We start from the raw sequence: 24,957 nt of genomic DNA, 5'->3' as shown, positions 1-24,957 counted from the left end.
TATTTTTTCAGATAAAGACTGAAAAATGTGCATCAAACTTTCCATTTGTTACCATTTTCTACTTTAAATGATCTTTTAATATAAACTTGCCGAAGGACATCCCTTCTAAACTAAATAATGTAGCTAAATCCGGTGTCAAAACGTGGAATAACTGAGAAATAGATAAATCCTATAGATTCGATACGCAAGAACATGCTCTACGTATGAACAATTTCTTAAACGAGGTAAATTATTGACAAGCAAGTTGATGAAACAAGAGCATCAGCAGTTTCGTTTAAAGTCATCCTTTCGTAAGTTCTATGGTCGATACAATGACCTTGTCAGCATATATAATTTATCATTGAGTCGAGTGCTTGGTGACGTTTTTCATACCAATTGTTGGTCCATTGTTTATACACTGAATTGGCGGCGGGTTTTTTCCGTTGTTTCTTGATCATGACGGCGGGCGCGCGGCGGGTGTGGCCGGTCGGTGGGGGTTGCTCGCTCCTCCGTGGCGCCTGGTCCCACTTCTGGTGTTTCGGGGGTCCGTGTTTGCTCTGCTCTTGTTTTGTGTGTTGTTTGGTGGATTTTGGGGTTGAGTGCTGTTCTTTATCTCCATATCCTTATATAAACCCATTTAAAGCTACATTGACAAAACATTTAAGTGATATGATAACTTCTACATATACGTGGATAATTCGAAAGTTTTTAACAATTCATGCCCCTACAGTCAACTTTGTGTGCAAAATGGACTCAGACTTTTGTTGCATTCGAGTGAATGTGAAGCAATTATATTAATTTTGAAATCTTCTAAAAATTGAAATGACGAAGTTAATATGGTAAAGTTTCATTTTGGATATTAAGAAGGGTACCTATTTGAGCCCAATTTGAAGAGAAAGGAGATAAGACAGTCCAACATTTAATTGAGCGTAGGGGGTATGTTAAAATCTTGTAAGGTCTCAAGTTTTTGTCTCTGATGCAAACTCGAGGGATTTTAAAACAGGCCTTTCAAACATACACATTGTAACAACAAAGGCATGTTCCAAAGAGTTGGAGCTCACAATTATTCCTGATAGTGGAATAGGGAATTTTGTGAAGAATTTGCCCTTCTCAAAACTAAGGATCATTATAGATAAAATACGTACCTGTGCATTATTCAGTAGAGCTTTTTTTAACCTTAATATGTAAATGGAATTGTCAACCGGATTTCATTTTGCTTTCCATTTATTGAGAATTTTTATTAAGGTATCAAATTGATCCTTGGTGAAATTGTATTAAAAATGAAACATTATTGAGGTATTTTACCATATGGTAATATGAAGTTTTTGAAATTTATGAATTATGCCAATTTATAACATACGAGATGACTTCAGTTATCAATATTTATTAAAATTGATGTTAATTTCAGTTTTGTAACAAAATTTTAAAGGACAGTTTCATTCAGGATTTTTTTTCTATCAGGAAGGGTTGTCTGGTACTTTAATATAAATATTTCATTCAGCGCAGAAGAATAAAGCGTTTGACATAGATGCTGTAACATCAAACTTACGTGGTTTGAAAAAATAACGTGGTTCACGGTGATTTGATGGCATGGTTAAAGAAGTGTTGAGTTCTTATATTACAAGTTAAGCATTTCGTGGAGGACATAAATTTGTGGGTTTCTTTATTTCACGAAAACATGGAAAATTAAACCCTACGGAAGTTAGTGATTTCAAAGTACAATATCTTTAACATGAAGCTAATAAATATTGTGCAGAATTGTTCGTCATGTGGTAAAGATATTTTTAAGCAAATAGAATTTCATTTACTAGCATTTTGAAAGTCATTTTGAATACTAGTATCTAGAATCACCTTAATTTTATTTATTGGAATGTGTCTGTACGATTATAATATATTGAAAAATAAATATCTGAAGCTATTGTTTCAGGAATAACAGAACTTAAGTAAACAAAGATAAGGAATATGTTTTTTCAATAAATGCTTAAGTAAGTCATGATCTACAATAAACAGTAAGTTTGATTCCCGGAGCTATAGGACAGGGAAGCAATGGGAATGCATAGTTTTAAATGGGATTAAAGTATTAAAGATATATTTATTGAAATATTTACTTTTCCGTCTATTTGCCTTTAACATTCCTTACAAATAAGATTTATATATGTTCATTTTCTCATTACATGTATGAACCATGAATGAGCATGAATATCTCCATTGTTACGTCGTAATACCGTACTTGACATCAAAACTATAGTGCAAATGGTTATGCTTTAAAATGGTAGTTGAATAGCATAATTTATGATAACTCATCAGAAAATAATGTATATACAGCGTATAAGAAATGAATTTCATTTTTAAATATTCGTGAGGTACATTAAATACAACGCATCGCGCCGATATATTTATCATGAAACACTAACACGTCTCATGAAAAATACCGGGAAAATCGTCGAAGTTAAGAACCCTCTCTACACTGCACACTAAAGAGTTCTGATTCTTAGGTATTTTTCTGCAGTTAATGTGAGCTGCCCTTAGATCTCAATTCTTAAAAATTGAAATTTACAATATATTACTCAATTTGTAATTAATATTAGTATTTTTAAAAGACCAGGATAAATTAATTGAACATATTATTTGCATGTTTTTTCTCTATTAAAGTAATAAATAGTGATTTCTATTCAATGATACTGTGTTGTCTTTGAACATTTTTCCCGGTGGTAAATGCCACGCACCATACAGTGAAAATTAAATAAATAACCTCTACTTTAACCCCTTTATACAATATATTTTTCTCAAAGTCAAAAAAAAATTCACTTGTGTAGAGAGGGTCCCTAATGTCCTCAGGAATCATAAAAAATTAAATTCATTTCTTAAATAATCAAATTTTATTCAAATGCGATATTCGATTACAAAAAAATGCAAAAACGTATCAATCTGTTAAACGTTTCATTCAAAATATGTACAATTATTTTAGAATTATTTTGAAGGAGAAACTGACCTATTTGTTTACTTAATGATTAAGAATTAAATGATAAGAATTTGATAGCTCCCCAAGATTAATACTGATATAACCTGGTCTGTTGGAACAACTTTCACAGGTAGTGTGGATTCAAATTTATTCAAATCATGGCCCGCGGGAGTAGGGTCGGGCAACAATAACAGATGAATGATTTTCTTATAAATATTTGAAAGAGTTCTTATCAAGGACAAAACGGCAATGATTAAGTCAAATAGTGTAGATTCAAAATTCTTCAAATTATGATCCCCGGGTATGGTAGGGCCACATCTGAAAATGAACGTTTTCTGTAGGATTATAATGAGCTGCTGAAAATAGTCAGGACCATATTGATTCACCTGAGCCTTGTGGCCCATGAGTTTATTTATTTTAATGATACTTTGGTAAAAGTTTCTTTTCAATTACATAAGGATTTAATCAGTCGTAAAACTTTCCAAAAACCTTATATGTATTATTTAATTATCTGTATTTGAAGTTTTTGAATAACGAATGATTTTTTTTTTCAAATGGAAATATTATGATTATCTTATTATTAAAAACAGTAGGTTCACTCTTACGTTAATTGATATTTCAGCATCGATAGGTGGTTATAATAGAAATAATTTCAAATCAAGGGGTTCGGTAGGTTCAAAATGCAGTCAAAGTGTGGAATTATCAGACCAGGTACGCGGCACTTTTAAGGCTTACTATGAGAAATCAACGGAAAATCGAAGTGCAAAAACGGGTATTGTTTTTAAAACTGAATCTATTTTTATTCAGCTGTTTTATTATCACAGAATCTAAATACTTATGGAAATAGCATTGTTTATCCTACTCTGTACTGTATGAAGTTTGGTCCCATCGATGGACAGTCACGTGATGAATACATAGTACGTGAACTGAATGTAGGTCATTAACAATTTTCAATAAAGTAAGGGCATACCCTATTTGAAATTTAAAATTCCAGCTATTGTTTCTGTATACTTTATACTTTCTGGAAAGTGCTGCTGCTTGAATATAATTTGCGTTTTAATAGTTCAAATTTCAAGTGAATAGGCCCATGTCGAAATTTGTTTGACTTTTACCAAATATTTTTTTGTACTTATAAAGTTACCCTTTCGATTTATATAAAGCAGCAGCACCTTTCAAGTTAAGAAACATATCCTTTATTTATATTAAAAAATGGTTAAGATTCATTTAGTGTATGCCCTTGCAAAAGATCGATTTAATGATGCACCTAGATGTAAAATATACCTAACCTGAACATAAAAACACGACAAAATGTTTTAAATACATTCTCTCGATAGTTACATGTAATGAATAATCAAACTGAACATCGATGTACAGGTATTAATGGCCGATTTAAAACCTGTAAATAACATTCAGTTTTATAATAAAACGCATTTTCATTGTTAAAAAAAACAACTAATCTCCCTCTCAAAGCACATGCATGTAATAAAGTCATTTTTACCAAAATGACGTCATGATTAAGTTCATCGAGATCAGTGATCTGTTTATAACAAGCTGTATGGGATTTAACTAGCAACTTTTTAAATGCATAGATAAGATTGATTATTGTTTATTATGCTAAAACATTTAAAAGTTGCAAATTATTTCATTTTCTGGTATTATGAGGAATACATCAAAGTAATATTTAGTGTGACGTCACAGTAATCTTTTCCCGTATAAATTAGGCCCTGCCTTCTTATTTCATTCTTAACAATGCTGCGTATGTCAGGAAAATAATTTACTTTTTTGAACAACGGCAGTTACAGATTTACAATATAGTGCAGACTGGCAAAGAGGTTTCTCCAGCAAAACAGATTCTTGTGAAGATTATAGTTTCAGGTAGACAGGGTCAACTGATCCCTATTAAAAATACTCGTGGAGAGGACTTACCCTGTATTTAAGCTTTACCTGCTCCTCAATACATTTATGTCTCATTACACAATACAATATCTCCAAATTAAATCAACAAGTTTGCAGCCATGATAACAATATAGTTAATCTTATCCGACATTCGATTTTGAACACCTTAGTTCAATAACAATTGTAATTGTGCAAAAGTGTTCAAAAACAATGATAATTTAGTTGATAGATTGGATTGATTGATTGTATGTTGATTTACATGTACCTCCCTTTTGAGATTTTTTTCATAAAGAGACGTACAGGGCTTCAAATTTAGACATTTACTCGGTACTCTAGGCCATTAAGCAGTTAGGTTTCTTTATCGAGCCAACACCTACAGTGACACGGAGCCTCGGTTTTAATGTCTTATTCAGAAGGTCAACAACAATTACTACAAAGAACCGAGTGCTTGACGGAAACAGTTGCTGCCTCTTTTTATCGCTGTAGGTCAGTCAGAGTCGTGATTGTAATACACGACCATCAAAATTAAGATTCACAAAAGTATCTCCTAAACATCTCTGATCTAAGAATTTATACAACACTCTCAGCATAGCAACGTTTATATGTATCTTTCATTAAAATGAACATTTGAAAGAAAGCCATTATACTCTATGGTATAATCCATACTAAATTATCCTGTTACTCATCGCCTAGTCTGTTGCGTATGCAGAAGTTCACATTAAGAATTGGTTACAACTGCTTTTTAAACCCTCACGTCTTAGGGAGAAAATGCAGGTACATGTAAAACAATCCGTCTTTTTCTTTAACTTTAATATGCCAATAAAGGTATTGACGCAGTTGATATAAGTAATATTCTTAATCACGAGGGTGTGATTGATGCAAAATATACAGATAGTATGACAACTACTTTGCAAACAGGTTGTTAACTAGCCGAGTGGCTCCTTGTCACATGATATAATAATCTTCCATCCAATAATACACTTCAAATAACCAGTCAAAGACTAAATGCAGCTACCCACATCAACTGGCAAACAACAGAGTCCGACACTTCTGCTTCATATTTGAATATTTTACTTGAAAAAGACACTAATGGTAATCTAACTACCAAGCTATATGATAAACGTGATGACTTTAACTTTTCTATCGTCAACTTCCCTTATTTATGCAGTAATATACCTTCATCACCTGCATACGGAGTATATATATATATCTCAGTTGATTCCATATGCAAGAGCATGCTCTACGTATGAACACTTTCTTAAACGAGGTAAATTATTGACAAGCAAGTTGATGAAACAAGAATATCAGCAGTCTCGTTTAAAGTCCTACGGTCGATACAATGACCTTGTCAGCAAATACAATTTATCATTGAGTCAAATGCTTACTGACGTTTTTCATACCAATTGTTAGTCCATTATAAATACACTGAATTGACGACGGATATTTTTCCGTTATTTCCTGATCATGACAGCGAACACACGGCGGCTGTGACCGGTCGGCAGGGGATGCTCAGTTCTCCATGGCATCTGATCCCACCACAGATGTTTCGGAGGTCTGTGTTTGCACTGCTCTCATTTTGTATATTGTTTAATTAATGGACTTTGAGATTGAATACTGTTTGTTATCTCCATATCCTTCTTAAACATGGCTATTAGGGCCTTCCAAGTAGCATAAACCAAAAAGCAGATTCTAGCCAGCTGACTGTACTGCCCTTTGTTTAAAATTTCTTTATTCTCAAGTTTCCCAATTTTGCATTTATAAGACATACCAAACAGCCTTTCTTTCGAGATGACGATTCTTTTTGTCTGACTTGACATCATAAAGCAATTATACTTGAATATTTTTTGTTAATCTACGAGTTAATTGCAAATTTTAAATTGATTCAATAGTTTTAAATTAACAAGTAACGGTAGGTTCCTTTAACAATTTTCCTACTTAAAAAATTGCCAATTCTTCTATACAAACATTTTGATATTTGTTACATCCAGTCTTTTTCTGTGTAGTGAACAGAAACAATTTTGATTATAATTAATGATATCTTGGAAATTAAACTCATTTATTTTATCTTAAAACTTAAAAGGTTCCATATCAGTTTTGGTGGGTTCAAGCTCTTCAGGGGGTCCCTTTAACTATTGTTGAACAGCTACACATGAACACACATTTTCAAGGCACGTAGCAACAGGGAGGGGGGTGGCCCCACCCACTTTTATCCCAACTTTATGTTACAGGAAATTCATATAAAGGAAATGTAGAACTGAAAAAAAAACTGGTACTGAAAGGTGTTGAAACTCAAAGTAAGCCACCCCCCCCCACCCCCACCCCCACCCCAAACACACACACACACACACCCTCACATGCACATACACGAAATAGGAACTTCGACTATCGGCAATTTTCCTTTTTTCTTTTTCTTTTTTTTTTTGACTTCTCAAATTTTTCAGGTAAGTGAAAAAAAAATTCTCTGGCTGCCCCCTTTCAAAAACGATGCTACGTGGCTGTGTCCATATGCACACACATTTCAGATGAATTATCCTGACTGAAACTGGTTATGTAAAATTAAAAAAAAATTACGCTACAGGTTGAATACATTTTTTATTCTTTATTTCAAAAACACAACTTTATTTTATCACCCTATTAAGTCGGCTGTAAAGAAAAATGTACAAAGATTAGGAAACTAACAGCATCACTGGAAAAATTAAAGAAGCGAGAGGACACGCAAAAATTCTTTTATTTTAAAACAAAACGCGCTTGTAAAATCCACAATTTAAACAGCAAGCTAAATACATGAAACTGTACACTCACGCAAGCGGATCCAGAGATAAGCTTTGGCGTTTGTTGCCCCATACGAATTTCTAGCTATACACCATACCGTCCCTGATTGTCGAGCACTGTGAAGTGTAAGTTTTCTGTGATCTGGGCTGATCTGGTAGTTTGACTCAGGGATTCCAACTTCACCCGTCACCTATTATTACATATTAACAGATAGAAATAATTCAATAAAGTATATGGTTCACGTACTTTCTTTCGTATGAAGAACAAAAATCAAAACATATTACGGGTATGTCGATATTCAATGTGCTCTTTGATTATAACTATAAGAAGTATATTCTGGCAATAGTAAGATTGATTACTAAATTTTTAAAAGAACTTTTATTTTACGAGTTTGAAAATAACCCAATATTTATAGAACCTGCACATTCAACCCCAATAAAAATAAAATTCTTTCATCCCGGTTAACACAATTTAAATTATGAAAACGTTGATTCAAAGTCAATTTTGATATCAAGTAAATATATGATATAAGTTATTGTAAATTTACTTCAATCATTTTCAATACTTACTGATATGAAGTACCAAAATATTTTTGGCTTTGGAATACCGGAAGCATGACAGCGAAAACTAACTGAAGAACCTGTTAATGCGTAGACGGATTCCGACAGGTAGTCAATCACTGGCATTACTATAACAATCAAATTTACGTTATATGCATGATAATCTCAGAGATGAAAACATTATTTCATATGAATTGTTAACCATGTCTTTCTAAGGGACCCTCTTTATCATTGAATCATGAAAGACAGAACATACTCCTTACTTCCAACAACGTAAACTTTCGTTTGAACCCTGACTTCTCCCGCTTTGCTTTTGGCGACACAAGTGAAGATTCCATCTTCAGCTAAGGTGATGTTGTTCACGTGTAGATTACTACCTTCTTCCACAATACGGTTATCTCTTATAAGTCTCTGAAAACAGAATTAGATATAACTTTTCAGATTGATGTAAGATCTGGATGATTTATTCTTTCTTGATTTTCATTAATTGTTTAATCATTAAGAAACTGTAAATTTACGTTGAATGCACACATATTGATGTCGATGTAATTTTTATGAACTTCACTTGAAATCTGCGACATTCAAATGTCTATAACACACGGCGCAGTAGAATACACAGTAGGAAATAAAAGGAATCGTAGGTCGGTAATTCACATTAGACATGAACGAAATAAACAATAATGAAGATCGAGGGAAAATAAAAGAATGCTTATGCTTTGTATTCAATTTGTCGGCTCAACCAAGTGTAATAGGACCGACAATATCTAAAAATATGAATTCAATGCTTAAAAAATTAAATCAGTGAATATTTCAGTTAAAAAACGGATAGAAATATTATAAATGTATCTCATTATATAAAAAAGCAGTAGGTATATACAATGAAGATACGCTGATTACGTCATTAAAAAGCCATATGATTTTTGGTTGTGGACTTCCGGTCACATGACAGGTAAGTGTAACGTTGTCTCCATAGAGAATCGTCCTGTGATCAGTAATAGAGGCATGTGGTGGAATAAAGGATGTAGCAGTTGAAATATGAGTACCACCTGGTTGTAAAAGATTGAATTTATGCAATATTAAACAAAGTGATTCATGAGTTGTGTACATAAAACAACGTTAGTATATTTACAATTTGAAGAACAAAACCATAATACTGTAGACGCACAAATTTTCGTGGGTATAAAATTTCGTTGATCCGTTATCTAGAATAGTTTCGTGAGTATTTAATTTCGTTGTTTTGAAAGTAACCCTATTTAATATATAGTCATATGAAATTTCGTGTGGGATTTAACTATTTTAGGAATTTGAAATATTTAGCCCAGATGTAATTGTTAAATTTGTCTTTCTTTAACAGGTGTATTTCTTTTTACACAGACACGCAATGTAATGAAATTGAGTTTCAAATCATTTCAGAGAAAAAACAAAACTTAGGAAAAAAAACATATACGTGTATATAAATTACCTGCAATAATTTCAAGTAGTTTATATGAGACTTGGACACCGTAAGTCACGTGACATAGATATATCCCTGCGTCCGTATTAGTAAAACCAGTTATCACCAGATCTCTATCGTTTTGCTGCACATTTCTTGGTAAAGCGCCCTGTTCATAATAAAAAAGAATATATTAATATTAACATTTCCATCAGTATCACAAAAGCCAAATTTTATAAATATATATTTTTTTTTTTTAAAAAAAAAATGAACGAAAGAAAATAACCCGCCTACTGTTGTGTAACTCCAGACAACGGTGACTTTTTCGTCACTGTATGACGTGTTACAAGGTATTCTGACGTCATCCCCTGTTTTGAGTGTAAGTACTGCTGGTATGGAGACATCGGGGATTTCATTGCTGCCAAAGTTTACTATGGGATTTGTTTGCGATCCTTCCATGTAAAATGTAATAAGAATAAAATTAATATTTTGTAATTTTGTTCTTCTCCCTGGTTAATATTTTTTTTTCATAATTTACATATAAATTGCATTGATATATAATGAGACGTGTTATAGTGCTTGAAACGTACCGTCTGCATATAGGAATAGTTTAAAGCATAGTGCAAGGCCTGAAAGATAAATAAAATGTTTCAATCAAACACAAATGATACAAAACAATAGTTGCAAAAGAAAGAAGAATAACCTCATTTCATTAGGTATGATTGTCCTCGAAGTTTGAGTTTTTAGTTGCTCATGTGAAAATGACTGTAAACAAAACATGATCACCGTTTTCTGTTAGTCATCATTTATAATAAGATTATTATACTACCGCTTGAAAAAAGGTAGGGTATATACAGAAATTAAGATGTCCGTCCATCTGCACGTCCGTCCATCCGAGAAATTTGATGACACTCTTACAATATCTCCATTGTTCACTTCTTATTTCACTTTTTGATCAGACACATATTTTGTGTTTTCCTTAGCAAAAACACTGCCATTATATTTAAGTATATTCATAAGGGAGGGGATTATCATTTAGTGAGCTTATTACTTACCGTACCTCTAGTATAATATCATGTTTTCCTGCTTTTTAACATTTTCGTCATTTTAAACATAATAAGAGAAAAAGTATTTCTGTTTGCTAATAAGATCATGGGATCAATTTAAATCTGAAGTTTAAGTCAATTTTTAATATAATACTTAAATGTTATTGAGGTCAAACAGATCAAATTAAGAATGTTTCAGATTGATTCGCAAATTTTGTGGTTAAATACAAAGTTAACTTACATTTTATAGGCGATGGAAAATTTGACTTAAGTCTAAGATTGTTTCATGATCCTGTGGCCAGAACTACTATTATGAGACAATTATCAAAGACGAAATCAAAGCAAAATTCTTATCGATAACACTTAACAGGTAGCGGAAATTTTTATATCACGAAATGCGTGACTTTTACTTAAATGATAAACACGCCCGTGTTCATAGTTTTGGTTAGCAAACACAGAATATTTTCTTCAGTGAAAATGCCGACTACAGTAACCTGTTTAACTTGGATATTTAAGGGGAAGAAGTACCTAAAGACATTTACTTTGCCAAACAGCGTGTCACTGAAGTTTTTATCTTCCATGTTCTTGGTACCATTACTCTTTACATGATGGATTTTTTTTTCAGAAAGAATAAAAATTGTCGATGGACATGTGTTTTACAATATTTTTGATATAAAAAGAGTTTTTAAATTGAAAAATACATTTTTTTTCTGTCACACTGCACCTGGAGAGCAAAAATTACATACCTTTTAAGACAACGTTAAAAATATATTAATTTGCAAAAGATTATATCATTCAATATTTGAAAAGTTACGTTGAAATGCAAGTTCTGCGTTTTAATGATTCACCGTAGAGATATCGAATCGTAAATCTGAACGCACAAAGCATATTTAAACTTGACTTAAACATAAGAAAAATATTTCATGTTTACATATGTCGAGTTGAAGAAAAAAAAAACAATTATAACGTTAAGCATTTGCGACATAAACAAATAAAAAATATCTAGAAAAGATTTTTTTATTATGGCAACCATATTGGAGGTCAACTTATTTTTTTAAAACGCTTATCGGATTATTGAGTAAATGAGCAAAGAATGTAAAGCCTAATCTATATACAGATAATAATTCATACCCACAATAAAGCATAATCCGGAAAACATTATTTACATATTCCTTGACAGATCTTTGAGCAGTTGTCTTTAACATGACAGGAGCTATGGAAGTGATAAGACCTAATACATTGACAATGACCTTATTTTATGGTGAATACATGCCCCACTCTCTGATAAACCTAAATTAATCCATCTTATGGTACAGTTTCTCCTTTCTTCCAACAATCATATTGTGTTAATTTTTATGTTTATAAGTTATGAATTAATGATACAATATTTCTTGGGGGAGAAAATTAATACTCCCTTTTCATTTTTTTTATCTACTTATGATTTATTGAATATATAAGGTAATCAAATTTTCCTTTAGAAAATATTCAAAGATTTTACATATAAAATGGAATTTGTTTTAAATATATTTCTCCTCTTAGTTTGATATTATTTTCTTTTTTTTATAACACAACTGTTTATAACATTTATTGTGGATCAAAGTGCATGTACTTTTGTAACCCGGTCATTTGCAAAGGTTAATATCTAGTCATATAAACTGGACATTTGGTTCATAAGGTTTATTCTTTGTTCAAAAGATGGCAACCATATGGAGCCTTAATATATATGTTCATATTCCTTTATTGCACAACCAACTTAAACATTATATTCCGATATTTGAGCCGTAGAAAGCGTTAATTTTCTGAGAAATATGCACGTGTTGGAGATTACTTCATTACATATTTTATTCCATAAAGATTTTCCACCAAATATTTCTTCTACGTCATCTTAAATTTGCTAAGACAAGTAGAAAAAATTTCGTGGTTGACCATCATGGTGGCGACCAAGGGAAATAACTCAAAGAGAAAATGCGTCCTGTGAAAACTATGGATAATGAAATGTCTCCTGTGGCAACACTCTTTGAAAAAATTACGCACTTTGAAAAAAAATTCAAAGTGCGTTAACACTTTGAAATTTTGTTGCAAAGTGCTTTAAATTTGAGACACTAAACGCACTTTGAGAAAAAATTACAAGTGCGTTAAGAGTGTACATAAACATATTTTGTCGTGGATAAACTTAACGCACTTTGAAAAAATATTGATAAAACAAAACATTCTTGACTTATAGATTTTAGTATTCGATGGAATCAATTTGTAATAATAATAATCTTCCAAGAAACTTTTTAATTTACACGTACTCATCTAACCTCATTAAGAACAAGGAGAAGACGAGTAGAAGGTCTCTCCACTCCACTTGTTTTCTTATGCATTGAACTTAGCCGTCGGTAGCAAAATGGATTCCCTTTCAAGGTAAGCCCCAACTGCAAATGCCTTTATAATGTATATCTTTTTAAAACATTTCAACCCCCCCCCCTTACAGATGCTTATGCTACACCCAAATATATGTATTTATGTATTTGCATAGCTAGTATGACGTTGAAAAATTTCAGTAAATTTTAGTTTACATAAAATGCGTGAAAACTAGAAAAAAACTAAGTACGGTAAAACATCTAAGAGAGAGAGAATTTTCAAAGTATGGAAAAATCAAATTCGCTCACTTTCACATACAAAAATGACGTCATCACCGAAAAGTTATCAAACAGGTTCAATAATTTATCATACCTAAAATTTACAGTACATATTTTTTCAAAGTGATAATATGGTCGATATCAACGCACTTTGAAAGGAAATTTTATTTTTTAAAGTGCATTGATTTGGTCCCGAATTTAACGCACTTTGAAAATTTGTTGAACGTGCGTAATTGTTCAAAGTGCGTTGTAAAAGCCCCCTTATGTGTGATGCATGAAATCGGATAGTATCTATTTAGATTAAGGAATAGCTCTACATTAAAAGGTCCATGAAAGTTTATGTTCAATAATAAATAAGAAATATAATAACCGATTACTATATTCCCTACAACTTTTCAAGTAATTTTGTGAAAAAAAAATTTCAAAAATGAAAAAAAACGGGGTTTTTTTAATATCATTTAAGAGGAAAAAATAAGTCGTCACTTGTTCATAGTTGAAAAACAAGATGCGTTTGTGAAATACTGATGACCCCGTATGGAAGCTCACGGCTAGGATCAAGGTCAGGGACAAACAGCTAATGGTAAGCAAAGGAAGGTACACACATGTGTGTAAATTATTAAAACCTTAAGTCCGTCTATTCTTCCGTCCGTCTGTCACAATTTGGGGTACCCATCGCTTACCTGCTACTCCTCTCATGCCACTGAATGAAATTTGATGAGACTTTCATAGAATCTTTATTACACAATACCATTCTGCACCTCCTATTTCACTTTTTGATCACAGACATAATTTAGGTCTCCCATAGCAAAACATGGACACTGCCATTATATTCATATGGGAGGCGGGGGTATCAATAAGTGATCTCTTGGTTCACAGTACATGAACCTCTAGTTTTTTTCATTTTATCTTACGATATGCTAATGATCAGCTTTTCTTGATTTATAACTAAATATTTGACATAAGGGACTAACATACCTTTTATAAAAGTTATTATTATCTACTATGGAGATTTCTACAGATGCTATACTTATTTTAGAGAAGTATGTTTCCATTTCGGGACATTTTCCAATTTTAAACATAGAATATGAATTCTAACAAAATCAAGTTTTGAACATTTTCTCCTATCGGAACCAAATGCCTTGTTCACCTTCCATAACACTTATGCATACCTTAACATTAAAACAGGAAACTCAAACACATATACAGTTGCTAAAACTGCACTTTACTTGTTTCCCATTGTTCATTTTTTACAAGCATATGCAAACCTGCTATCACATTTGGCATCATTCATTCCCTTTGAAGCTACGTCATAGGTCAGACAGTGCTCATTTTTCCCGATATTATCCAGTCGCCTTCTTACCCACTGTGTGTAGTAAACCTTCTCAGCAGTAGATACATACACGAACTTTCCTTCTTCTTTAATATCGCTGGCTCCGAGCCAGACTTCTGTTGTTTCCCCTATCAAGTTACATAAGTAGAAAATATCATTTTTTTAATTATTCAAGTAAATGTTTCAGTTGAAGTTCAGATAGTAAAAAAAAAACAAAAACACTGCAAATGTCCAATATTTTACCCCGTAAACGATTTTGGAGATCAAACCAATCCTCTTCCTTGGCATGTTGAAGTTCCAGTAATTCTGCACCCATTTCGTAACAGGCCAACTATAAAGATTAAATGGAAACACTACCTATAGCAAGTAATTTATCAGTAAAACTTACAATGCTTTGCAGCTGAAACATGGATACATGTATATAGATCAGTCTTCAAGCTCAAAAGTCCATTCAAATGATACAAATCAAAAGAAAAACAAAACGGCTCTATAAACATTGAACTGGGTTCGTTTACCATGGAAGAGTTCCTGCCACATATACCGCCCCCCCCCCCCCCCCCCCCAAAAAAAAAAATATATATATATGACTTTGCTACAGATAGATAATTTATAAAATTCTACAATTTAACAATTAAAATCACGATTTAAAAATATCTTTTTTCTCTTCTATCAAATCAAAAGGGAGGATTGGGTGAACATATCTATTTTCGACTTTGACATCTTAAGAGCAATTCTCTGTAACCACCAAAGTAATTCTGAAAGGGTCTGGCACGCATAGTCTCAGATTTTCTTCAAACTTGGCATATAGTATCTTCCTAGGGTAAAACTTATATGTATGGCATAATTTTTTTTTCTGGAGATCCTCTGTTACCATGGTAACCCGGGATACAAAATTTCTGACATATGGGGCTCATTTGTTCATGGCAATCTTGCTAAAATCACACTTTTTATACCATCTGTGCTGAACCCATATTTAGGATTAGATCTCTGTTGCTAATTTCTTATAAAACTACAACATCAACACTTTCAATGGATATCTTTAATATGTTTAATAATTTTTTGAAAAATTTTGTAATACTTTGTCAAACAATGGCAAAATATCAACTTTTTGAAATTTAGTCAAAACTGAAAAATAACAACATTTTGAGAAGAAAAATAAAAAATTTGCAGAACTATCACAATGTAGCACTTATTTCATCTGAATGTTCTTGTCTCAAATAATGAAAATATTCAAAAACATTCATGGGCAAATAACAACAAATGTTGACTATAACAAAATGAAAAATCATAAAATTGGCATTTCGCCAAAAAACAGCTTTGATGAACATTTCATATAACAAGATATATTTTTTCTTTTTAAAATAAAATTCAACGAATTTAAGCTTAAAATTTGTAAAATCAATGAGACATTGTCAGCTGAACCATAAAAGAATTATATATTCATATCTATAGGCAAGAATATGATATAAATATAGACCCCTCTCCCCAATTTCTAGCAAAATACAAAAATAACAGTCCTCTATTACTGATTATGCATTTAATAAGGCTGCATCATATTTTCTAAATTATATGTTTTTATAATATATGAACATGAAACAAAATACTGCAATCCAAAACACACAAAAAATTAAATAGTTACTTGCTACATATGATAGCACAAAAGGCTACAAAGTATTACAATGAAGACAAGTATTGTTGGCTTATGAATTTTTTTTTCTCGAACCTTTATCAAAATAATCAAGTACAATGTATTTTAATCAGCAAATCATATCATGTGAAATTTAAAGAAGCTCTAAACAATACATGTGTATCAAGAAGTGATCTGCAGACTTTCAATTAAGGAAAAAATTATCATATAAAGGTATGCACATTGAGACTATTAGTTCATTTTCAACAAGTACCTGCATTATTTCTACTAGATAAACGTTATGAATTATAATTATTCATGAACAGAAAACAATGTTGTTAACTATTGGGAAAATTAATGTGAATATTAATTCAATTACTTATTCTTTGCCTAAGATAATGCTAGTAAAAATACTTTAATCTATTACAAATTGTGAAATAAATGGTAAGCAACCATTTTTTTTTCTATCTGACTTCTAAGGGCAGATCCTTTTTACTGCATAAAACTACTCCTTCACGTAGAGCTCATTAGTGTGCTGTTAAGAGCTTCCTTAAATAATGACCTCACTGAGTTTATTAGAAATATGGTTGAATCTTGAAAATTTACAATATGATGACACACATGAATATTCTCATTTCCAATTTCATCTTCAGGAATATCACTCTGACAAGCCAGCTACATTGCCCCTCGTTTGGGAAACTAAATTATTAGTAACGAACACCTTGGTACTTTCTAAGGGAAAAATTTGATGCCATATCTCCAACTTTTAAGGCTTCACCATTGTTTGGAAATTTTGTGATATTCAGCTTTGCACTTCACTGATTTCATCATAAGCTTCATGATGTTGCACCTCCACTCAATATTTAAGATGAGTTTTTTTCTACCTGCAGAAGTAAATACAATTTTCAATATCTTCAAATGAAGGCAAATATCAAATTAAATAAACAAGAGATGTTTGTAAAACACTTATGCCCTCCCCCCTCCCCCAAATTGGAACTTTTCTAAGTCCAAAAGGGCATAACTCTGTGAAAAATGGTACGATCGTATCCAAAACAGAACTTGACCTACTGTAGGTATTCATCTGATAAATCTATTTACTAAATTTCATTTCAGTATTTGCAACCTCTGCAAAGAAAATGAACTGAAACTGCAAATAATTGGAATTTTTATAAGTTAAAGGGATATAACTCTGTGAAAAATAGTGCAATTGTACCCAAACCATAATTTGACCTAGATATTTATCTGATAAATCTGTGTACTAAATTTCATTTCGTTACGTGCAACCTCTTCTAAGAAAATGAATGGAAACTGCAAATAATTGGAATTTTTCTAAGTCCAAGGGGCATAACTCTGCCAAAAAAAGGGTGATGGTACCCAAAACAGAACTTGGCCTAGATATTCATCTGATATACCTGTATGCAAAATTTTATTTCAGTATGTGCAACGGTTAAATTGTGAAGAAAATGAACGGAAACTAAATGGACCGAGAGCAAAGCAATATGCCCTCCCTTCTTCGAAGGGGGGATAATACACATAAATGTAAAAGCAAACCCTAAGTCAAGAAAGGTGTTTTTCTAATGATCATTATGACAGTTGTTCAAGTTAAACGTGTTTTCTTTGATACATGCATATATTATAATGATTTAAAAAATCATTTTGATCAATAAAAGATGAATAAGTAGACCATATACATGTACTACATGTAGTACATGAGCTGTGTTTTTCTAACTATTTAGATTTGATTTTTGAAACCGGTTACCTTGAAGAGAAATGCATCTATCAGCTGTCCCAATTCCTGAAATTGTCTTTTCCAAAATTAACTTCAAGGTTTCATTCGAATTCTGTTATAGCCATGATTTACAAGTGTATATGTTCCTGTTCCTTTTCCTTTTCATCCTCTTTGGTAAATCCTTTGAAAAAAAAATGAATATAATCTAATTTTGTTTAAAAATCACTAAATTCAAAATAATAATTAATTTTATAATAAACATCAATTTATTAATGATCTTTCTGTCAACATTATCAAAAGGGAAAGTCATACTATCCTTACAAAAATATGTACAGGTAAAGCACTATTTATTGACAGAACTATTTACCTTTAGTTTTATATATAGGAGTAGGTGTAATATATACTATGGCTGTAATGTATAATGATTTATGTTAAACACAAAGATTTAATCATGATTATACCATGATTTTTCATCTTCAAATATTTTTATACACCTGCATGGATTTTTTTTTCTTTTCTGTAAGGGAAACTTTAACTTAATGTTAAGAAGAATAGATTGATTGTATAATGTCCCTCAGTCTAAAGAATTTTTAATACAATAACAAATATGGAGACACCACCACTTGCTGGTGGAGAGCTACAAATTTTGTCCTATACTCGTCACTCGCGGCCATTGAGCAGTGAGGGATTTTTTTGTTCCAGTGCCTACTTCCACACGGGTGCTCGGTTTATACGGTCTCATGTCCCACAGTGGGATTAGAACCGGCCATGTAAGGATAAACTCCTTACTTTGCAATTCTAGGGCAGACGCTCTAACCACAGCACCGCGCAAGTGACTTAGAGGAATAGATATACATCTTCTAAATTAATATTAGGCTTAAAAAAAAATAAGTTTGTTTCCTGTAACATTCCTAAAAAATCAAGGGTCGGTAGGTCGGAAATTCTTTTTTTTTTTTTTTTTTTTTTGCTTATGAATGGTGAAACATCCCCGGACTGAAAATAACAGGTGTTATATTTACAGTGGACACCCAACATGGTATCCAAAATGGCTGCCAGTGGCAGAAAACGAACTTCAGAAAGTTTTAGGGGGAAACTGTTGTTACACTAATGATTACTCTTTATATTTAAGGTAAATGTAAACTTGTTTGACATATTTTATGTCTCAAATTAAGCTACAAGCTATTTTTTTTATTTAATAAATGGAATCAGCTGATTGATCAAACGAAGTTTTGCCATTTGTCAGAAAAAAAAATCCACCCGGGGATAATTTGAATGGGTCGGTCGGGTTACAGGAAACAAACATATTTTTTTAGGCCTTATCTAAAACAAAGGATGATATACATTGTATTTTGGAAAAAGTATATCATTTCATGCAAAGTGATCAATAATGCTATGAATGCATGGAATAGAAAATAACAGTGCAAAATATTTGGCTATATTTTTTTTCCAGTCCCAAAAATTAATATGGAAAGCACTGACTTTTGGACAATCGCAGTCAATTTTTCTGTATTTTTTTTATTTGTTTAGACAATTGATTCCTCATTGATGCATTGTAGAATTGCAAGGAAAAAATATAAAAAAAATTCAAAATATAATTCCCCTGCTCTTTTTGCACTGAAAATTTGCATTTCATTTAGGATATATTTCACACTCAGCTATTATAATTATCCCATTTGGACAATTTGTTCAAACCTGCTGAAGGAGACACCCCCCTCCAAAAATTATCTCTGCTTGAATTGTTTTTAAAAACCTCCCTAGCATAAATATTAATACATGTGTACGTTTTTTGTCTTTTTTTTTTAATAAAAAGAATGTGAAAAGCTGCTTTGAAACATATATGCCTAGCTACATGTATCTAGCTAGCTAAATCAATTGATTGTACTGGACCTGGTTATAATATATAAAGAGATTGTGTCTGACCTGATTTCTTTATGGTCTGTCATCAACATCTATTTTCATGAAATCTTTTATTGTGAAATGTACCGGGGAGAGTCAGGGCAGAGGTCTCTTCAGGTGTCACAATTTTCATGGCAGAGGAATCTCGGGTTACATGCATGCATGCCAATAAAATACATACTTAGCAGCATTTGTAATATTTATAATTACCTCTTGTCTTCTTATGCATTATATCTTGGCCTTCTTTCTTCTTCCACACTGCCAATCCTCACCCTGGACCCGCTTTCGATAAGTTTTCTCACCAAACCATTTATTTACAACTACAAGTGCCTACATATTGTACCTCCTAACGCTAGTAATCCAAGGGAAGTAATTTGAAGCAAAAAATGCTTCAAAATGCAGAAAAAATGAATATTCACCTTTGAATTTCTTTTACACATATCATTTGCCCACCAATTATTTAATTGTTTAAATATAACCAAATATCAACCTTTCATGTTTTATTATTGCTTAATTTGTAGATGGCTGCATTTTTTGTTTTAAGTCTCTAAAAACTTAGCAAAATATACTATATTTTTGACATTTTGCCATGCATAACATGACCACTTACGAGTGTTAAATTAAAATTGAATTGTAAACATTGTTGTTTGAATCTCTAGTATTGGATTACAACAATAAACACAAATTATAGATATCTCTGTTCATTTCTAGACATGGTTTTTCATGAAAAGTACAGATTTTCATGATTTACAAAAATGAGAAAGTTTGTATCCCGTTTCTATGGCAACCAAGGTTACAATTCAAAAACTATTTTTATATTTTACAATCACTCACACATCTTTATTAAATTATGATATAAAAATTCAAATCTGTAACTATGAGTGCCAAAATATTTTGGTGATTACAGAGAATTGGTCTTAATTGAAAAAAAAATGTTTTATGTTTCTATATAATTAAGTTCACAGCCTCGATATATTGCATGATTTATTCTATAAAAGTAGAATAAAAAACTCAGTTTCTAAATATTAGCATATCTATGAGCTAAATATGAATCATCAGCAATTTGATGTTACATATTTAACCTTCTTTAAGATTACTAATTCTAGGCAACCCCCCTCCCTCCGGAAACAGACGTGTGAATTCAATTTAAAAGAAGGATTAAAACATTTTAATTTTAATTTGATGTTAATACATGTATTTATTCATGCTTTTTTAAATGTAAGCAAAGTAAAAACGCTAGAAAAATTTTAATACAGTTTTATGATTTTATATTTGATATATTTTAACTTCACCAAATCAAAATTCTACAGTAGAAACTTTCATTTAAATATGGGATAATTTTGAAACTTTTTGGAGTGGGGCTAGGAAAAACTGAATGTATTTATCATCATATTGCTTCTTAAATATATTTGTTTAATTATAAAGTACCCATATAAATATATATTTAACCAATATAAATGTTTAGGGAACATTGATATTATTCTTATTTTAGACTTATTGTATTTTTGGGTGGATGCCAAAACTTTTCTGTCATTTGAGGGAAAGATCAATCATATGGATCATGATCTTACCATTGCTTCCTTAAATGTACCTTTGGATGCTGAAAAATAATAACAACTCTTTTGGGATGTCACCCATCCCTTTTCACAGGTTCTTATGGGATCTGAAATGAAATATTTATATTGAAATATAAAAAAAACGGTATTTAAGCTCAATATTAAGAACCGTTAAACGATACAAAATTAGAGCAGAGCAAACACGGACAACCAAAACATCAATGGTGGGTTCAAGTGTCATAGATATAGAGAAGTGAGCATCCAATTTTAACTGATCGTACTCATCGTATGTGAGTTTTCATGAACGGCAAATAACGAAAATAATTGACGTCAACTCCTTGAGAAAGAGTTTTCTTTCAATGTGAGGTAGAAAAAGTAATGAAATTTGGCCATCAGATAAATTCCTATTCAGAATGGAAGATCACAAAAAGATTCATAATTTGAATATCTCTGTAAAACATACAAAATATAAAAGTATGAATCCATTTATTTTTAATTGATTGAAAATGAATGAGGTTTGCTTTGTTAACATTTAGCAACCAGTTGTTTTTTAGGGTGGGAGGAGCCTAAAAATTGGAATATAAATTTTGTTATTCATTTCTATTTTACGGTTTATACGTATTACTGATGAAAATTAAGACGAGGACGGAGCCAGTGTAACAGTGTGTTCATCCTTTAAAAATATTTATAAGAAAATTTAACTTATAAAGTGCAAACAGGTTACAGATGGAACAGGACAAAGTCTCATTCTTGCATCTAGCATATCTTCTCTTATTATTCCATGTTTAACCCTTCATCCCGGTGATAAAACTCTTATGATATCGTTTTCCTATCCTACAGTAACTGTTGTGTTATCACAATGGTATATGCGTTAGAGTTGCGAAGTAAAATGAAGTAGAGTCATATATGAAATAGCGATCATTAAACATTGATTGTGGTGAATAAAACATGAAATAAAAAGAATCGTACATGATTTTTAATTAGATTAGCCGAGGATCTGTAGCTCTCCGCATTTAAAAAAATGTATATTTATTGCGCACAAAAAAAGTGCGTTTGGTTCTTGATTAATTCTTCAAAATACTTACTCATAAGTCCTTACTTCTCTATCAAGTACTCTTGTAGTTTATATAAGAACAAAGCACTTTGGACCGAATTATCATGCAAAACATGGCAGTATAAAATGGCGAAATTTTCAATGAGCTCAATTTCAAAGTCAGGGGGGGGGGTAATTATAAACAAATACAAGTATGAATAATGTATTGTTGATAACCAGTGGAAGAATATGTTAGGAACACACGATAAGTAATATTTTTAGATGACAGTTTGAAAAACATGGAAAAATAAATCGATAAATAGCGCACTTTTTTGTGCGTAATACATATAGTTTTTGCAATGGGTGGCACTGTAGCTCAAAGGCTCGACAAAAAAATCGGAGAGCTAAGGTTCTGCAGCTATAGTTAGAAAAGATTTTTATCCAACTCTTTGTGTGTTTTTATCCCTTGCCTTGGCTCGGATATAAAACACAATTCGTTAAATAAAAATCCTATCCAACTACAAATCATGTAAGATTCTACATGTATATTCATTTAATATTCATATTTACATCTCTTGCATATCAAATGAAAGTAGTTTAGGATACGGTCAACGTACTTTTCTCTACGGGATCATGATTCTGCTGTTCACAATATCCTTTCAATAACCGGAAAATTATAGGAGATAGCAAATTTCTGCGAAAAATATTACACAGAAAAAACGTCTATAGTAATTTAACTTAATTACATAAGAACTGGAAAATGAAATAGACTTGGGAAATATTAGAAATATTTCTATTTAAAAAACAATATCAACAAATAACACCCAGACAAAGTTTACAGGTGATAACAAATTCAGAATATGTTACCTTGGTGCAAAAAGTGTAATATAAACTTAAGAAAAATATACCAATCCAGCTGAATCTATGAGGAAAATAAAAATGTCAAAAAATTAGCAATGTCACATAGGCTGATTTTTACCATTTTCCTTTTCCTTATAAATTTCACCTGGCTTGGTATACTTTTCTAAAGTTTACATTACACTTTTGGCACCAAAGTATCATAATCGAAAATTTTTCATCTGCAAATCTTTACTGTGTGTGTTTTGTCCATATTTGTAGTAACATTGGAAAAAAACTAATGATATTTTTCCGGACTTTTAGTACAAGACTTATGATTAACAGGTGCAAAACCTTCAAAACCCAAAATATTGTCAATAATTTTATTAAAAATGCTAATTTTTGATTTCTGTTCAGGGGGCTAAAAATCAACTTCCAGTAATGGTATCATAACAAAAATGGCACTAAAATAAGATGGTAACACGTTTATGTGTATTTGCACTCTTTGGCGGAGATATGACTTAGATATAACTCGCTTCTGAAGATATAAATAAACATTGATGCTGGCCGCTAAGTTAACCTTTTAACGTGATGGAACGGTACCATGGAATGCGGTCGTTTACTTGTTTCGGAAAATGTTTTTGTTAAGGAGGTAGAAGGAACCAATAGTATTGAAGTGACCAGAGGTCAAATATTTGGATAAATTAACTACAGAAAACAATATTTGAAGATTATGCAAAAGATTGGAAATTATTTTAAAAGTGCATTAAAAGTTTAAAAAGTATTCAAGTTCAGAATAATAGTAATTAAAATTCAGATCATAATAAAACGTAATTATTGCAAATTTCGAACGAGTTACAAATATGGAGATGGAAATCTACAAACGTAAACCTAGTATGAAATGAACGGCCGGGATAGACAAGATTTCAGTGGAAAGCTGAATCTTGACTGCCTTGGTTGTATTTCATACAGGTGAGATAATTTTCTAAACTTGCGCGGTTTTTGTCAAATTATTAAAATTTTCACATGGGTTAATTTATTAACAGGTAACATTGTTTTTATATTAAAACTAATAATGTTTAGTATATTGTGTGGTATATTTCAAGAAATTATATATTGTAGTCATAATGAATACAAATAGATTGTTTCATTTAATAAAGAGTGGAAAGCTGAATTTTGACTGTCTTGGTTGTATTTCATACAGGTTGGGTACCATCTCCACTCCCCAACCATGGCGGCCGATCTGGTCCACAAATGTAGAAGGAATTTATAATAAAAGAAATAGCTGAATTGAAACATCCCGGTACCTCCACAAGCCAAGTGAGAGCTCAAAAGGAATAGTGAGAAATAGTCATCCCGAGTCCCAGTGAAGGAGATTATCCAGATTATGGAAGGCGAACACTTAAATTGTTTATTCTTTTTTATGAAAAGTGGTGGAGAGTCCTTTTGACGTGACGTCGGATTCAGAAGGAAGGAAATAGCCTTTGACGCTTCTCTAAGTCGCCCCCCCCCCCAAGACGTGGATTAGCTAGCAATCCCACTGGTTTTTCGGACAGAGAACTCAAGTAAAGGCAAGACACGGACCAGAGCCGTAAGACCATCGACGAAGCCAAGTGACCAGACACTCCCGGGGTAGAAACAACTAGGACTTACGCATTTTAACAAACTGGTGCTGACC

The 24,957-nt window shown here is 31.9% G+C and overlaps 2 protein-coding genes across 2 annotated transcripts; both read right to left on the bottom strand.

Annotated features, from left to right (window-relative positions):
* Nucleotides 1–7,639: 7,639 nt before the first annotated feature.
* On the bottom strand, nucleotides 7,640–11,844 carry LOC134257013 (hemicentin-2-like; the record flags this gene model as incomplete). Its single annotated transcript, XM_062739673.1, has 8 exons — nucleotides 11,779–11,844; nucleotides 10,192–10,230; nucleotides 9,896–10,053; nucleotides 9,632–9,770; nucleotides 9,067–9,215; nucleotides 8,433–8,580; nucleotides 8,179–8,297; nucleotides 7,640–7,799 (listed from the first exon to the last, which is right to left on the bottom strand). Coding segments are annotated over exons 1-8 (940 nt in total), but the record flags the coding sequence as incomplete, so codon positions are not given.
* Nucleotides 11,845–14,474: 2,630 nt separating this feature from the next.
* LOC134256969 (CD209 antigen-like) lies at nucleotides 14,475–23,121 on the bottom strand. The gene is made up of 4 exons (XM_062739642.1): nucleotides 23,060–23,121; nucleotides 21,425–21,516; nucleotides 14,845–14,932; nucleotides 14,475–14,729 (listed from the first exon to the last, which is right to left on the bottom strand). The coding sequence occupies exons 2-4, from the start codon at nucleotides 21,425–21,427 to the stop codon at nucleotides 14,512–14,514; spliced, it is 309 nt and encodes a 102-aa protein (XP_062595626.1). The 5' UTR covers nucleotides 21,428–21,516; nucleotides 23,060–23,121; the 3' UTR covers nucleotides 14,475–14,511.
* Between the last annotated feature and the right edge of the window lie 1,836 nt (nucleotides 23,122–24,957).

Source organism: Saccostrea cucullata, unplaced genomic scaffold, assembly GCF_032062105.1.
Source record: "Saccostrea cucullata isolate Sc308-1 unplaced genomic scaffold, CSIRO_AGI_Scuc_v1 ctg1755, whole genome shotgun sequence".
In the NCBI taxonomy this organism is placed as follows: domain Eukaryota; kingdom Metazoa; phylum Mollusca; class Bivalvia; order Ostreida; family Ostreidae; genus Saccostrea; species Saccostrea cuccullata.
The sequence above is the reverse complement of the archived record's forward strand: the minus strand, read 5'-3'. Positions and strand labels throughout refer to the sequence as shown.

What these genes read in the sequence shown, in the direction of transcription:
- LOC134256969 (XM_062739642.1), bottom strand. An exon ending in TCTCCAAAATCGTTTACGGG is followed by an intron (nt 14,730 to 14,844) that starts GTAAAATATTGG and finishes GTAACTTGATAG; the next exon opens with GGGAAACAACAGAAGTCTGG.